Source organism: Sceloporus undulatus, chromosome 8, assembly GCF_019175285.1.
Source record: "Sceloporus undulatus isolate JIND9_A2432 ecotype Alabama chromosome 8, SceUnd_v1.1, whole genome shotgun sequence".
Classification (NCBI taxonomy): Eukaryota; Metazoa; Chordata; class Lepidosauria; order Squamata; family Phrynosomatidae; genus Sceloporus; species Sceloporus undulatus.
The window spans coordinates 16368026-16383431 of record NC_056529.1 but is presented as its reverse complement, the minus strand read 5'-3'; the positions used below and the strand labels follow the sequence as shown (position 1 = coordinate 16383431).

Sequence of the window (15406 nt, the reverse complement as noted above, 5' to 3'; positions counted from 1 at the left end):
GAGCATTTTTCCTTTCTTCCTTAGAGAATGTTTTCTATTTTCATACAGATGTCATTGATGTTGCACTCGCCTGCTTCCTTTAAGGATGTCGAGTGGGTTTTGTCACTGAGAAAACTTAACAGCTTCCAACAATGCCTAATTAAAACAGAAATTAATCATATATCAACAGTAAAAAGACACACAGTCGCTTTGTTCTTCATGTTGCCGCATCAGTTTCTTTTAAGCTGTAATGTTTTGTTGAATGGCAGTTGTTTTGTCAAGATTCTGCTTTCCATTGCAGGGGCTCCTGCATCTTCTTCTGGGTTCTTCTTGTGATCTCAAAAATTAAACAGCATTTTACTGCAAAATGATTAAAAGGCATGCAGTAACAACTGATTAAAAAAGGAAGAGGCTGTAAAAAAACCTGGCACAGGATTAAATTAAGTTAGCAATATGGAGATTCAAAGGTTCTAGTCTCCAAAGCCTTAAGTGCAACTTGACATTTTAAGTACCACATCCTAAGCTTCCTAAGCTTCAATGGAAAGCCCAATGGTATCCTGATAATTCCCCCCAGTCCAGCATGTTCCTCCTTCTTGCAGTTTTCCTGTTGATTTCCTACCGATTGCTCTTCCCCTGCTGCTAGTAGCAGTGTGGAAATAATGATCTTTATCAAAATCCAAGGGGAAGGGAAGAAGTTAATGCTCCCTGGGGGTTGCAGCTACAGGGTAGGGAGCAAAATGAGGGCAGTGCCCAAATAAGAGTTATGCTCTCCCCACCATGAAATTTTCCTTCAGTGCCCAAATTTCTAGCACTGTATAGAGTGAGACACTGAAAATTGTTCAAACCTTGATATCTTCTATTTGATGTGCTCACATTCCCTTGATCAGTTTACGGCCCCTTTTCTTTGGACGTCTAAATGTTGGACCTTATCACACACAGGGCAAACGTGGTCGAAATGTCATCCAAATGTTGCAGAAGCATCAGGGTCTGATCATGCCTAGTGCTTCTAAAGTGTAATGGAGGCTTCCTGCTATGGGATCTTTCGCGAGGAAGCCATTTTCTGAATAACGGGATATCCTGAAGAAGGGCCCTTTCTCCATTGCAACTGCCACTGCCGTGGCCTTGGGGGGGGGGGGAATAACAGCCAGCATCTGATGATCTTAATTCCCTCGCTGATTGCGATGCCCTTTTCCTTGAGTGTCATGTCTTATTTAGATTGCAAGCCTGATGGTAGGGAACTGTCAAATTAACAGTTTGTAAGCCACTGCTGAGCAGGGTATAAATGCTCTAAATGAATGAATGAATGTTGACTTGCTATTCAATAATTGATTCAGTGATTCTACTCTAGTAAGGACTAATCAACAGGATTCCAGCCGAAGGCAACTTTATTGCTTGTCCTGAGTAATACATAGTGTGCTTCTGAAACTCAATGTTCCTTTGGCCGTTGACAGAAAGAGAAAAAAAACATGAGCCTTTGTACATGAGCCTTTATTTTGCACAACCCATCTGAAACACAGTATGGCACTGTCTGCTTTTACAGCTTCAAAACAAACCACAGGTAATCTTACTTGCATGTTCTTGTACCTATGAGGTGGTTTTCTGGTTAAGCTTTTAACTGATTGTACCACTAGAACATTAGTTATTCCAGTGCTTTCCATACCAGTGGGGTAGTAACTCCTCTTCAGGTTCACACCAAACAATCTAAGGAACTGAGTGCTAGTTTCCAAACCAAATAAGCATCTTAGGTAACATTCATACCACACCCTGAAACAGATTCACTGCCCCATTGGTATAGGAGCTACCAGCCACCATTGCTTAGAAAGATTGAGATCTCAGAGAACAACACAAAAAGCTGGCAATTAAAATTTGGCCAGTTTATAATGAACATACTTCTTCTAGCTTTCCAGCAGATTCTGTAGCTCTGCTATTATATCTTCTAAGTTGAATGGCAGTGGCATACTGGCATCATCATCTTGCCAGTAAGGATGGCATTCTGGCTTCTCATCATCTGGTAAACTCTCCGCAATCTTTGAATGACACCTGAAATCAGTAAGATTAGAAATGGATTACACATTCAGCAATCTAATGCCCCAGCAGGCAATATGATTTGACCATTATTGGTATTTTTTAAAAAAGATGCAGAAATAAATATTTTTGATATAATTTTGACAATAACAATATGAAGAATGAACCAGCAGACAAAATGGGTTGGATCTATTTGGTACTGAAATCAAATGGAGATGTTAATCATGGCTTGTCCATTTCTATAAAGTCCCATTTGATTTGTGTCCAGGCTATTTGAACGACTGTATTTAGTTCAGGGTTTGATTTTTCACTTTGCCATGGAAACCCACTGTGTGGTTTTTGGCAAATCACACAATCTCATAAGTTAGAAATAACTTCAAGGCACACAATGACTACTATTATTAGTACAGCTACAACTACTACTTCGTTTCCATATGAGTTCACCTGGCCTTTGAGAACTTCAGGGGAGGCCCTACTCCCACCACCTTTCAATTCCAACTTCTGAGGGCCACCTTCACCTTCTGAGCTTCTCCTTCCAGGGCCTAATTCCCACTTACCTTTAGATCCAATTCCTGATCCAATTCCTGAAACCGGTTCAGCAAACACAGTGGTTCCCAATGTATTTGCGCCAGTTTCAGGAATCGGTTCAGGACAGCCACAAGGGGAGGCCAGTAAAGAGATCACAAAGAAGCACAGGAGACCAGTAAGGAGGCCACGGAGACCAGAAGGCAAGGGGCCAGGGACAGAGAAGCCAGGGATGGAGCAGGCAAGAGAGGTCAGTGATGGGAAAAGGCCGGGGACGGAGGGACGTATGGCCGGGGCGGAGAGGACGGGGAAAAGCCGCTGCCAGTGAGAACCAGGGCGGATTTGAATCTGATTCAAATCCGCCTGGCTCCCACTTGGGCTGAATCAATTTATTTCTAAATAAATTGATTCAGCCCAAAAAACACCCCATTTTACCAGCATCTTTTTGACGCGGGTTAAATGGGTAAAACACAGGCTAAATGGGTAAAAAAACATGCTGCCCCTTTCTGAATCGCTTCAGCGATCCAAATTAAGTGGGAACCATGGTGGTTTAAACAAATCATTTGGGATCACAATCTGGTTTAAACCATAGTGGGAATTAGGCCCAGTTCCACCAACTTCTGTCTCTAGTGTGAACAAAAGAGAAGACTCTCTCAGTGACTGCTCCCAGGCTTTAGAAGCTGAATTGATGCACTCAGCTCAGTTGTCTCCCTTCCATCCTCATCTTTCTGTCACTTGGCAAAGACATTACTTTACAAACAAGCCTTTGGCAAGTGACCTTTTGGCTGTGGAAGGGGATGTAACTGGATGGATATTGTAAAAAAAATTGTTCCTTTTTTGCATACTTTAACATTTTATTTTGAATTTGTTAGACTTCTGCTGATTTTAGCCTTTAATTGTACATATACTATAGACTTATAAACTGTCTTGAAGCCTACACCTGGAAGTAACACAGGATATAAATCAAATGGATGGATCAATGGAAGAATAAGTTGAACCCACTGAGTTCAATGGGTCTACTCTAGACATGATTACTTCTGGATCCAACCCAGTAATTGCACGTTTAGTGTGAAATCATCAACACTTCCATCCACTTCCAATTCTTCTGTTTCCTAGAGGGATCTTTGAAAAAGCCAATCACAAAGAAAATTCAGTTAGGACACCTTTTGATGGTGAATTATTTTTTCATTACCTTACATCTTATTTGAAGTAGGCACTTTATGCCATTGTTAGCCGGCTTTTGTAATATTACTAGATTATGGAGAGAGATTAAACCAAATTTACTACATTAAGGTCACTGAATAGATTAAACAATATCTCAGGACGTGGTTTGTAAATCTGAGAGTTTTACAAGTCCATTGGCTTTGGAAAAAGTAACAAGAAGTAAGGGCACTGTTGAAAGATAGATGCAAATGAAGGTTAATAACAATTTCTGCTGATGAATAGATGGGCAAAACTTCAACAAAATTAAATTAAGAGGTTAGCATTTGCTAAGTCCCCAGGGAAACCCTTTGAATTACAGTGTTTCTTATTAAATGGATTCTTCATCAATAGTAGTGAAGTCTAATTATAATAAGCAACTAAAACTGCAGTCCTGTACAGGAAGATTTTATGAGTAGTAAACCGACACATCTCACAAGATTACTTCGCAATAAAGAATGCCATTTATTCGTACTGCATTAGGAAATTTGTAGTAATTCAGTGTTTTGTGTTTTCCACACGTATGTCTTTCTTTTTTTTAAATTGCCAGCTGCTGGTTAATTAGTTAATGCTTATAAATGAGTGTAACGCTGAAGACAGCAAACTATGATTATAATATTACATTCAGCCAAAAAAGAAAAAAAAGATTGAAATAAAATCAAGCATCAGGAATGAATTATTTTTAATAACTCATTTGTGGGTTTAAAATAAAAAAGATAGTTATGTAGTATTTTAATGTGTGTGTTATTGGCACATGTGAACAGACATGCTATGGTCTAGAGAGCTTTGACTAATTTGCATAACTTAGCTTAAGCAACCAGCACACTATTAGATACGCTTAAGTCCTGTTAAGACCGGTGGAACCTATGTAAATACTTGATACTGAAAGTATAATTCCAATGGGAAGGCAATATTGTAATAGCCAAAGGTCTTGGAATTTTCCTACATCCATATATAGTGCTCTTGCATCATACACTGAAAGCCGCACAGGGAAAAGCCTTAGCGCACCCCAGAAGTAGTAATGGGGCATGCGGCCACATTGCGCTGCACCACAGGCATGAGCCCCGTTATTTTTAAATGGGGCTCCAGCATATGCAGGATTTCCCTTATGCGGGGTGGTGGTGGTGGTCCGGAACATATCCCCTGTGTAAGGGAAGGGCCTACTGTACAATAGTGTCATTAGTTTATCAAATGAGTCCTACAAAAGATCAAGCCAGAACTCTCCCTGGAAACTAAGATGACTAACTTAAGGCTCTCTCATTCATGGGGTCACCATAATTCAAAGTCAACTCTATGGCAGTTAACAACAACAATATTAGTTTATTGTTTTTTTTGGGGGGGTATGTGGCTGTGTTTTTTCCTGACGTTTCGCCGGTATCTGTGCCTGGCATCTTCAGAGAATGCTGGCATGGAAGTGAGTGGAGTATATATATACACCTCTCATGTGCAACAACCACTAACTCCCTGAACAGGCTCATGCTGGACCTCCCCAATATGGCCATTTTGTGGGGTTGAGGGTGGGAGGAAAGCAACTGGCTATCTCCCTATAGCCAAATGCACAATAATTAAAATACCTGTATCCCCCAAAACCTCCCAGGGTCCTCCAGAAATCCCATAGAGTAATGTCATTGTTATGTACCCAGTTACAGAGACATAGTCAGATGCTCCTCCACTGCCCCAGATTCTCCAATGGTCACTAAACACACCAGTAAAAGCCCATTGAAAGTGTGTTGGAACAGGAAAGCCTTCATTTTTTGACAAAGAAGAGCAAGGAAGGACCCATCCTTGCCTTCTTAGGAAAGAATTCCAAAGTTTGGGAGCAGCTACTGAGAAATCCCTCTGCCTTGTACCCAACTAGGAAGGAAGTGGGATTGAGAGAAAGATGTGTCTTCCCTTGCAGGATTCTGGCCAGCGTTTATAGAAACTGGGGAATGAATGAACAACAGAAGCAGAAGATTTATAAGCGTTATATTTATAAGCGTTTAACTAAACTTCACTAAATATAAGCAAACTAAACTTCACTAAATTTATAAGCGTTTGACTTCACTAAATATTTAACAATATTATATATTTGCTATAACAATAATAATAACAATAGGCAAGTAGGGCACCACAACTGCATTTGGAATTGAGGAGGTGACTGGCCTCATTTTGAGAATTAACCAATTAACACTTTCAGCTCTGTTTGGATGATTGATGCACCCAACCGTCTGCTAGCTCCTTCCCTCCCTGACCTCTTTGAGTAAAGAGTGAAACAAAAGCTGAGCTAAACGGAGAGTCTTCCTCATGGGAATTATTGATGGCAGCAGAATACCCAGGAGAAAACATACTTCAACTTTACACCCGTGTCCGTATGTGGCTAATTGCGGCTCTAGCTTCGCCATGCACTCAATCCATCGTACATTACGGCACTGGGACAGTATTAACACGTAACATTCCTATATATCTTCAGCTCCCCACATCAGCCTGTGATAATAGCATCTGTTAACATGCACTAAGCACTATTATGTAGCACATCACTTCATAAATAATAAGATTAACCGACCCCGGGCCCTCCGAGAAGAGTAATGTGTTCAAATGTTCTCATTATTTATTTAAAATAAGAATTAAAGGAACACAAGCTACTTTTGACTATCTTCTTAACATAAATATTCAGCTGTTTACATTGATAAGATGCCCCCCACACAGATGAACCATGAGTTTTTGTTGTGTGCTCCACCTCAAAATAGTTGCGGAGCAAACATGGACTAGCTGCGGAGATGCTCTCAGTGATGTTTAACTGACCATACAGCCTGGTGTTGGAGACTTTGACCCCTCCTTTTCTCCAAACTATAGAAAAAGGTACTATGCGGAGGAGGCTGAAGCCAATTGAAGTCTCAAACAAGGATCTTGCTACATTTATTTTAATTTTATTTGCATTAATTGCAAAAAGACAATAACCGAATACCCTCCAACATTTCACAGATGAAAACTGGGATACATGTGGCCAAGCAACATCAGAGGATGATCAAGATGACAAAGGTGATTGAGGAGAAGTACAAGCTAGGAGAAGCTGCAGTACTTTGCTTTTGCCTGAGCCTACTGGGAAAGGTAAAACACCACCCTTCCAATCCTCTCTTCTCCTTCCCTCTTCCCTTGCTGATTTATTGAGTGCAAACTACTTTCATACTTTGAACTTAGTTTGCAGAAATGGCGGTAAGGTGAGGACAAAGAGGGGAAATGGAAGGAGACAAGGGACATTTTAAAAGCAGCTGGGAAAAAAGTGGGATTACAGAGGATTAGTTGGGGCTGCTAATCAAGACAATCCATGGGTAACCAATAAGCTGCTTCTGGGTACCCTGCAACACTGCTTTCCAGTGTTTATATCTCCAGATATTGTAGGCTTACACCATTCTGGCAGGAGCTCCTAGGAACTGGAGTCCAAGAACATATGGCAACCTACATTTTGGAAACATTGGTCTAAGTAATGCATACGGTGGACCCTCCACATTTGCTGGGGTTAGGGGCACAAGATCCCCATGAAAGTGGATAAACCACAATTTAAAAAAACAACAACAACTATTTTTCCCCCCAAGAGAACACCTCTCTAGGAATTGCTAGGTCCTCCAGGCTAACTCTATAGTTAAGCTCTGCCAAACGTTGACCATGAAATTGAGCCGGAGGACTTACAAACGGCTAGAGAAATATTCCTTTAGGAATCTCTAGGTCCTGCAGTGTGACTTTTGATGACAGAAGATGACAACAGAGCCATGCTGGAGGACCTAGAGATTCCCAGAGAGAATGCATTAATCAAATCTATGAATAATCAAATCCTCAAAAAGTCGAAGCCACAAAGGTGGAGGGCAAACAGTATAAACGAACTGTTTTCTATACATATTAGCATATTATATCAACCTGAGGCTTTATACTCCAGACTCTGTAGGCATCAGATGCCTTTAGAAAGGCAACAGTGGGAGACATGTTGCTAGCCCTCAAACCAAATAGATCCAGTCCACTCCACCAAATCAGGATCCTACCGCTCCACTAAGATGGTTGCTCCTCTAGAATCTGGAGGAGACAGCTGGTTATTTTCCCCATTTACTTACATTTAGATGATTGGAGTGTCAACTACATTAAGAGACACTGGTCACGATGCTAAAATTAACCACTTTAGCTAAAGTGTGTGTTAATTATGGGTATGCAAGTAGTCAATAAAAGGTTAATGCAAGAGTCAAAAGGGATAAATTTATTTCAGGATTGCATCACTCAAGAGACTAAAAGACTAACGTTATGCTTGGTGTTTTTAATCAATAGGTTTTATACTAATGTGCTAACCATTTATTTTAAAACATTATTCTCCCTCCCCCTTGCACCTTTCCATCTCCTCCCTGGCTATGATCTGCTTTAGATAATGTGGAAAAGCAATGCAGGGATTTATTTTCCCCCCATGTTGACAAATAGTTCTCACAGTAACTTTTTGCAGCCTGGGTTTTGGCCATTGTCCCACTCCATACAGATGGGTTCAGTTAGCTTACGGCTCTAGCTAAGGCGGAAAAGGGCAAGTCAAATGACCCACGAGGAATGGAGCACCTTTCCTATGTGGAAAGGTTAAAGAGGAATAAGGGGTGAGGGGAACATGACAGGGGTTTGTAAAATCATGTATAATGTGGAGAAAGAGGGGGAAGAGATCTCTCTTCTTCATACTGGGAACTTACAGGTCAGCTGAGAAAATGGATAGGCTGTGAGTTTATTTTGGTGAAACAGACTGTAGCTGCTGCCACACTGCAGAATTAATGCAGATCGACACTGCTTTAACTATCATGGCTCTATCATGTGGCATCCTGAGATTTGTAGTTTGTTGTAGCACCAGAGCTCTTTGATGGAGAAAGCTAAATAGCTCACAAATGTACAAATCCCAGAATTCGATAGCATTGAGCCGTGGCAGTTAAAGCCGCATCAAACTGCATTAATTCTGTGGTGCAGATACAGTCTTGAGTATCCCTTATCCAAAATGCTTAGGACCAGAAGTTGTTTGGATTTTGGATTTATTTATTTGGGATTTGGAATACCCGTATTTGCATATATATATATATATATATATATATATACACACACACACACACACACACACACACACACACACAAAATGGAGATGGGACCCAAGTCTAAACACAAAATTCATGTATGTTTCATACACACCTTGTACACATAGCCTGAAAGTAATTTTATACATTTTAAAAAAAATTGTGCATGAAACAAAATATTGTGTACAATGAACCATCAGAAAGGAAAGGTGTCACTATCCCTGCCACCCATTTTGGATTTTGCAGTATTTCAGGGTCTTGAAAACAGGAAGACAGAGAACCATTTTATATCCCAGATCTATTTGTCACGATGTCAGTTACATAACTGCGGTGATGAATGAACTACCTTGACAACCAAACAGTTAGGACTTTATGACCTCTGATCTCGGTCACATGATAGGGTCACCTGAAACTCACTTTGCTCCTACCTGACCGCATGTAACAATATAGAGGTCAAATGGCTTGGGTGATTATATGTATCATGTCTGAGGTGGCCTAGTTATAAGCTGGAGGGTATGGCCGTGTTGAATTCCACAACTCTCTTGCACAAAAGCTGTAGAACAACTTCAGAAATGCACTCAACAAAAGGGATAGGATTTCAAAGGGGGATAAGGTAACTTTCCTCGCCGCTCGCTAGAATGGATGCAGTGTTCTTTCCCGGGAACAATGAAAACAAAACACATTGGATGGAGTGGCGACTCTACCACTGAGACTTCATTTATGCTTTCCCTCTTGAGCAATAAGAATTTCAAATATGGGGCAATGGAATCCAAGTGTCTCTTCCAAGCTTGTCCCAAGAAACTCATATAAAGCAGCTGAAGTTCAAACTGCAAAGCGAACAAGCAAGATTCCACACTTCATTCCTTTCAGTGCAGTCCACAGCTTGGGAAACATCACATATACAGTGGGCCCTCCACATTCGCTGGGGTTAGGGATGCAGGGCCCCTGTAAAAATGAAAAAAAATTCAAATCAAATAAAATCCCACTCTCTAGGTCCTCCAGCCCAACTATATGGCCAACATCCACCAGACATGGACCACAGAATGTGCTACGTCCACCAGCACAACCTTTGATGAAAGTAGACCATGTAGTTACACTGGAGGACCTAGAGATTCCTAGAGATAACATACAGTGCGCCTGTGTCATATGCGGGCACATTTTACATGGCTTACAGCATACACTGGAAGCCGTGCTGGAAGGAAAGAAGCCGCATGCTGGAAGAAAACAATGGCGTGCACACCGCCACAGGCTCGAACCCCATTCATTTGAATGGGGCTTGAGCATCCACATTTTTTCCCTTATGTGGGGGGTCCAGAACGGATCCCCCGCATAAGGGAAGGGACGACTGTATTAATCAAATCTACACATAATCAAATCTGAAAACGTCAAAGTCACAAATGTGGAGGGACAATTGTATATTACAGTGGGATCTTGTTATCTGCTGGGGCTTGGTTCCAGGATCCCCCATGGATAACACAATCCCTGGATGTGCAAGTCCCATTAAATAGAATAGCAGAGCAAAATGGTGTCCCTTATATCAAATGGTAAATCAAGGTTTGCTATTTGGAATTTATACTTTTTTGGAATATTTTCAAGCCATGGATGCTTGAATCCACGGATAAAAAAAATCTGTGGATAAGGAGGGTTGACTGTATTTATATAATTTATTTATGGGATTTATATCCCACCTTTCTCCCAAAATGGAATTCAAGGCAGCTTGAATCCCATTATAGATCCCAAAGTTAAACTGTTAAACTGATTTTATCATGTGTTGCCTTGAGATCCTAGGATATATCTAGGGCTCAATGGCTAGTTTAGAGGCCATGGGGCTGGCCATAGGGTTATGCAAGAATGGGGAGGAGAATAATGTTTTATCTTCCAAAGACAGGAATGGGGTAACAGTGGATCTTTCCCTTACCACTATTATATAAAAGCAACACTATAGGCCTGTTACAGACTGCCAAAATAAAGCTGCTTCGGGTCTCTTTGAAAGTATGCTGTTTAAATGATGCATGGGTCCCAAGAGTCCGGAGGTCGCACCAAAGCCACACTCTATTCCTAAGCACTGGAGTGCAGCTTTAGTGCAGCTTCTGGATTCTTAGGATGCAGGCATCATTTAAACAACAACCAAAGAGACCTGAAGCAGCTTTATTTTGTCAGTCTGTAACAGGCCTTACTTTAATAATCAGTTTAACAGTTTAACTTTGGGATCTATAATGGGATTCAAGAGCCTGAGACACATACAGTTAGGAGTTTCCAACAATGTGCTATGACTGAAAACTTTTATTTCTCAGTAATTCCAGCACAACCATGGATTCCATTTCAGAACTGCTTTCTTGTTTCTCTGAATGTTGCACAGAACAAGAGAACAAAGACAAGGCCTGAGCTTTCATAGGCCAGGAAAGTGGCATCCCAGTCGAGGAACACTGCTAAATGCCACGGCATTTGCAGAAACATGAAGTACTATTTGGTTGAAACGGCCAACTTTATCTTCTAGACCAATGCAGGTCCTTGAGACATTTCCATTCACAGGGCTTTACAATCATTCCATTTGATAGAATATGTTGAGAATGTATGAGGGATGCATGATACATATGTATGCACACACATCTCTCCAAATAAGAATATACATTGTGGTATCATCTCTGCAATGCATTAATTAGTTATGGTTGTATTTGTATGGGCAAGAGAGTTTTGGATTTTCAAAAGGATCTTCTTCTGTTCAAAAAGGAGGGTAGGCAGCAAATTCTTTATCACTGTGATATTTTCTGAGCTGCTTAGTCTTCTCAGTTAAAAAGCTCTGATGCCACAACAAACTATAAATTCAAAGATTCTATAGCACTGAGATATAACAGTTAAAGGACTGTCAAACTGAATTGTTTCTGCAGTGCAGATGCAGCCAATGTCATCTCTGGATGCCTTTTGGAAGATCCTTTCAACGAGTGTCTAGAAGTTTGCATATGCTTTTGCCTACTTATGCAAGGCTTACCTGACCTGGTTGTTTCATTTCACATGTGAATATTGTTCGTTTTGAATAAAAGTTCACTGAAAATGTTACTCTGCCCTTCTTGTTTGTGGTGTACGAACCTTAATTCTTTTCATATGTTTTTTTGCCTCCGGTATCAAAGTTTCTGTTAAAAAAATGAATGTTCACAAACACATCTTCCTTGTTAACTGAGGTATACAGTACCTGTATTCCTGAAATGTTTGTATGTTTTTAAACTGCACTAGTTTTAATTACTTTGTATATTGCCTTTAGTATTGGGGAGAAAGTGGTATACAAATGAATAATGGCAACAACAACAACAACACTCTCCCCCCAAATATACACTTTGTATCCAAGATCCTTCATCAGGGTTGGTTAGCCTTAATTTTCACATGAACACATGTGTAATATGCAGCCCTTGAGCTGAATGGCGAAACTCTGCAACTGAAGGTGCAACCAAATGCACAGTAGTACCACATGCACAATGTCACTTCGACAATCTTGAACTGAATAACGGAGTTATTACCACGCTGTAGTTTGAGCATTAAACATGGAATTGAGAACCTTTAATGGCCAAACCTGGGGGAAATGCAGAAATTGTGTTGTTGTTGTTTTTTTAAAGAAACACCAATTAATTATTTATTCAAGGCATTTATTTATCCCCTCTCAATCCAAAAGGCCCCTGAGGCCATGCACAATCAATAAAAACACTTTACAAACATTAAATAAATATGTGAAATCAATTAAAAACCATCCAAACAGCCTTTTTAAAAATAGTTCTAAACCCAGACAAAGAATTTTTAAAAAGAAATCTGTCAAAGCAGACAACCCTAAATTTAAGAGCCAATGGCTTTGTGACAAAGCACAGTCTTCACTTCCCTCCAGAAACTCAAAAGGAATGGAGAGGAGGTGGCCATTTAGATGTCTTTGCCCCAAACCCTAAGGAGATTTTGGTGTTTACATCTCCTAAGGCTCCTGAAGAAAACGATTGTCATTGAAAATGATATCAAGTGTACAGGTTGAATATACAAGTTATCCAAAATGCTTGGTACCAGAAGTATTTTGGATTTTTCTCAGATTTTGGAATATTTGCTTATACATAACGAAATATCCTGGATATGGCACTCAAGTCTAAACTGGAAATTCATTTATATTTTCTATACACCTTATACACATAGCCCGAAAGTCATTTTACACACAATATTTCAAATAATTTTGTGCATGAAACAAAGTTTGTGGACACTGAACCATCGGAAAGCCAAGGCGTCACTATCTCAGCCAACCCTGGGGACAATTTTGGATTTTGGAGTATTTCAGATTTTGGAGTTCTGGGTAAGGGATACTCAAGCTGCAATATACAGCTAACACAACATTTTCATAAGTACTGATTTTATGTGCTTGAAAAACAAGTATTTCCATTCCTCTCACATGCATCCTACTTCCAGCAATGCAGATAAGGTTAGAGTTTACGTTGCTGAAAGACTCTAACATCCAGGATGCCTGTGGTTGTGTGTCTTTTTATATCATTGTCGTCATTTCGGTCATGGAGATAGCCTGGATAATGTTAAGATTTCTCTTCTGGAGGCTACAGCCAAACGCACTGACGCAAGAGCAGCAAGGGAGCTATGAACTAATCTGAGTTATTTCACTAGGCTTGTATTTACATTGGTTCAGAGACCTTCCTTTGATTCACATCCTATTATGGAAAATAAAGGAGAAGAAAGAGAAGTGGAAATGAAAACAGAGGAGAGGTAGCTGGAGAAGGACATAGAGTATGAAGTGCCTTATACTGAATCAAAACGTTGATCCACCTAGTCCAATATTCTCCAGGTGTTCAGATCAAAGGAGGTCTACCCTATCATCTACTTATCAGCCATTTAACTTGAAATGTCTGGAATTTAACTTGGGATGTTCTGCAGGTAATAAGCACATGCTCTACCACTGATCCATGCTTATTGCCAGTCTTTCCATCCAGAACTGTATAAACACTTCTATAGAGAACAACTGCATACTCAATGAACACAGGTCAAGGGGAGCAGAATGCCCTCCTCAAATGATATACCTTCACACCACTGCATGTACAGCACTATGCATATACAAACTAAGCAACATTTGAATGTGCGGTTTAGGGTCCTGTAAAAGGCAATGATCCCAACTGTGTGTACAATTAGGATGAAGGTAAAGACCAAACAACCAAAGGAACACGTGTAGGTCAGGAAAAGTTGTCTTGAGCAGTAGAGATTAGAGGATGGGATGCAGGGATGTCCTCTTGGAGGTCTCATTCATGTTAAGTCAAAGTCAACTGGACAGCAAATAACAAGAACACAAAACGAGGCTACAGCTAATGAAGACTGCACTCCCTTAGTCATAGTAAGACGGTTGCCACATTTCATACAATGAAACTGCACACCCACATATTATGCAGCTGGAAAATTTTAGGTTGACTTCTATAGAACACTACTTGAGAACCCTTGGGGGAAACAGAACCATTTGTTTTATAGGTTCCCATAAACAGGGCTGACTTTGAGCTTTTCCACTACAAAGGCATTTGATGCTTAGTGCTTTTTCACTTTAGGCCAGTAGAGAACAAATAATGGCGAAGACTTCTTTTGCCGCCCAGCTTGTCTGATGTCCATCTACAGATGCTTCAAACATCCAATTTATGCCATTCTTTCTTACGCTGAAGATTCAGGAAAAAGACAACAAAGGGGCAATGAAAAATCCCAAGATCTATGGAAGACTGAAGTGACCTTCAGAGTAAACTTGGGTGTTGTTTTTTAAAAAATAATTACCCTCGTTTGGACTAAAATGACAAAAATTGCTTTTGAACAGGTAGCGCTCCTATTTATGATGTCCCTTGCGGGATAGAACCATTACAAGGCTTCATGTGAAACCTTTTCCACATCCCCTGCCAGAATGTGCATCTACTTTTATTTTAAACATTAAATTTTAAGTAGCATTTGCATCTATGGCACAGGCAACAGGGGCCAGTGTTAGTGGGGCAGGAAATCTACTCAATGTTTTAGTCCATTCCTTTCAGCAGGGATAGGCAAGGTGTGCCCCATGAGCCATATTAGCCCCATAGTGGGGCGGAGGAGGGCAACTGTGGGAGATTAGGGCAGCACATTAGCCCTATAGGAGAACTTGGGGGGGGGGGAGATTGGGGGAACATTTTTTTGTGTGATGGGGATGTATCCCCCATGTTCTCTTATGGGGCTAATGTGCTGCCCTAATCTCCCACAGTTGCCCTCCTCCGCCCTAAACAATCTATCCACATTGTAGCACTCTAAGCCCCAAATAAGTTGGGCAGGTCTTTTAGAGTTCAAACCACAGTAGACTTGCCTTATCCATGGATTCGCTATCCACAGATTCAATCGTTCACATTTTTTTTAAAAATCCCTAAAGCAAACTTTGATGTTGCCATTTTATATAAGAAACACCATTTTACTATACCATTGTATTTAATGGAACTCGAGCATCCACAGAGTTTGGTATCCGCAGGGATCCTGGAACCCTAGTGGATATCAAGGAACCACTGTGAAACCAAGAGTAGATGCACCCAGCCACTAATATGGAAGCCACCAGCTGCCACAAAGCCAATATATTGTTGTGCTTTCAAGTCATTTCT

The 15406-nt window shown here is 40.5% G+C and overlaps 1 protein-coding gene across 4 annotated transcripts in view; it reads right to left on the bottom strand.

Moving 5' to 3' along the window:
• Positions 1-1451: 1451 nt before the first annotated feature.
• The window catches only part of FTO (FTO alpha-ketoglutarate dependent dioxygenase), a 246335-nt gene continuing 232380 nt past the window's right edge, over positions 1452-15406 (bottom strand). For all 4 annotated transcript variants that reach the window (XM_042438437.1, XM_042438440.1, XM_042438439.1 and 1 more), the window contains one exon: positions 1452-2019. In XM_042438437.1, the coding sequence (XP_042294371.1) occupies positions 1875-2019 (145 nt within the window). In that variant the 3' untranslated portion in view covers positions 1452-1874. The remainder of the gene's footprint in view (positions 2020-15406) is intronic.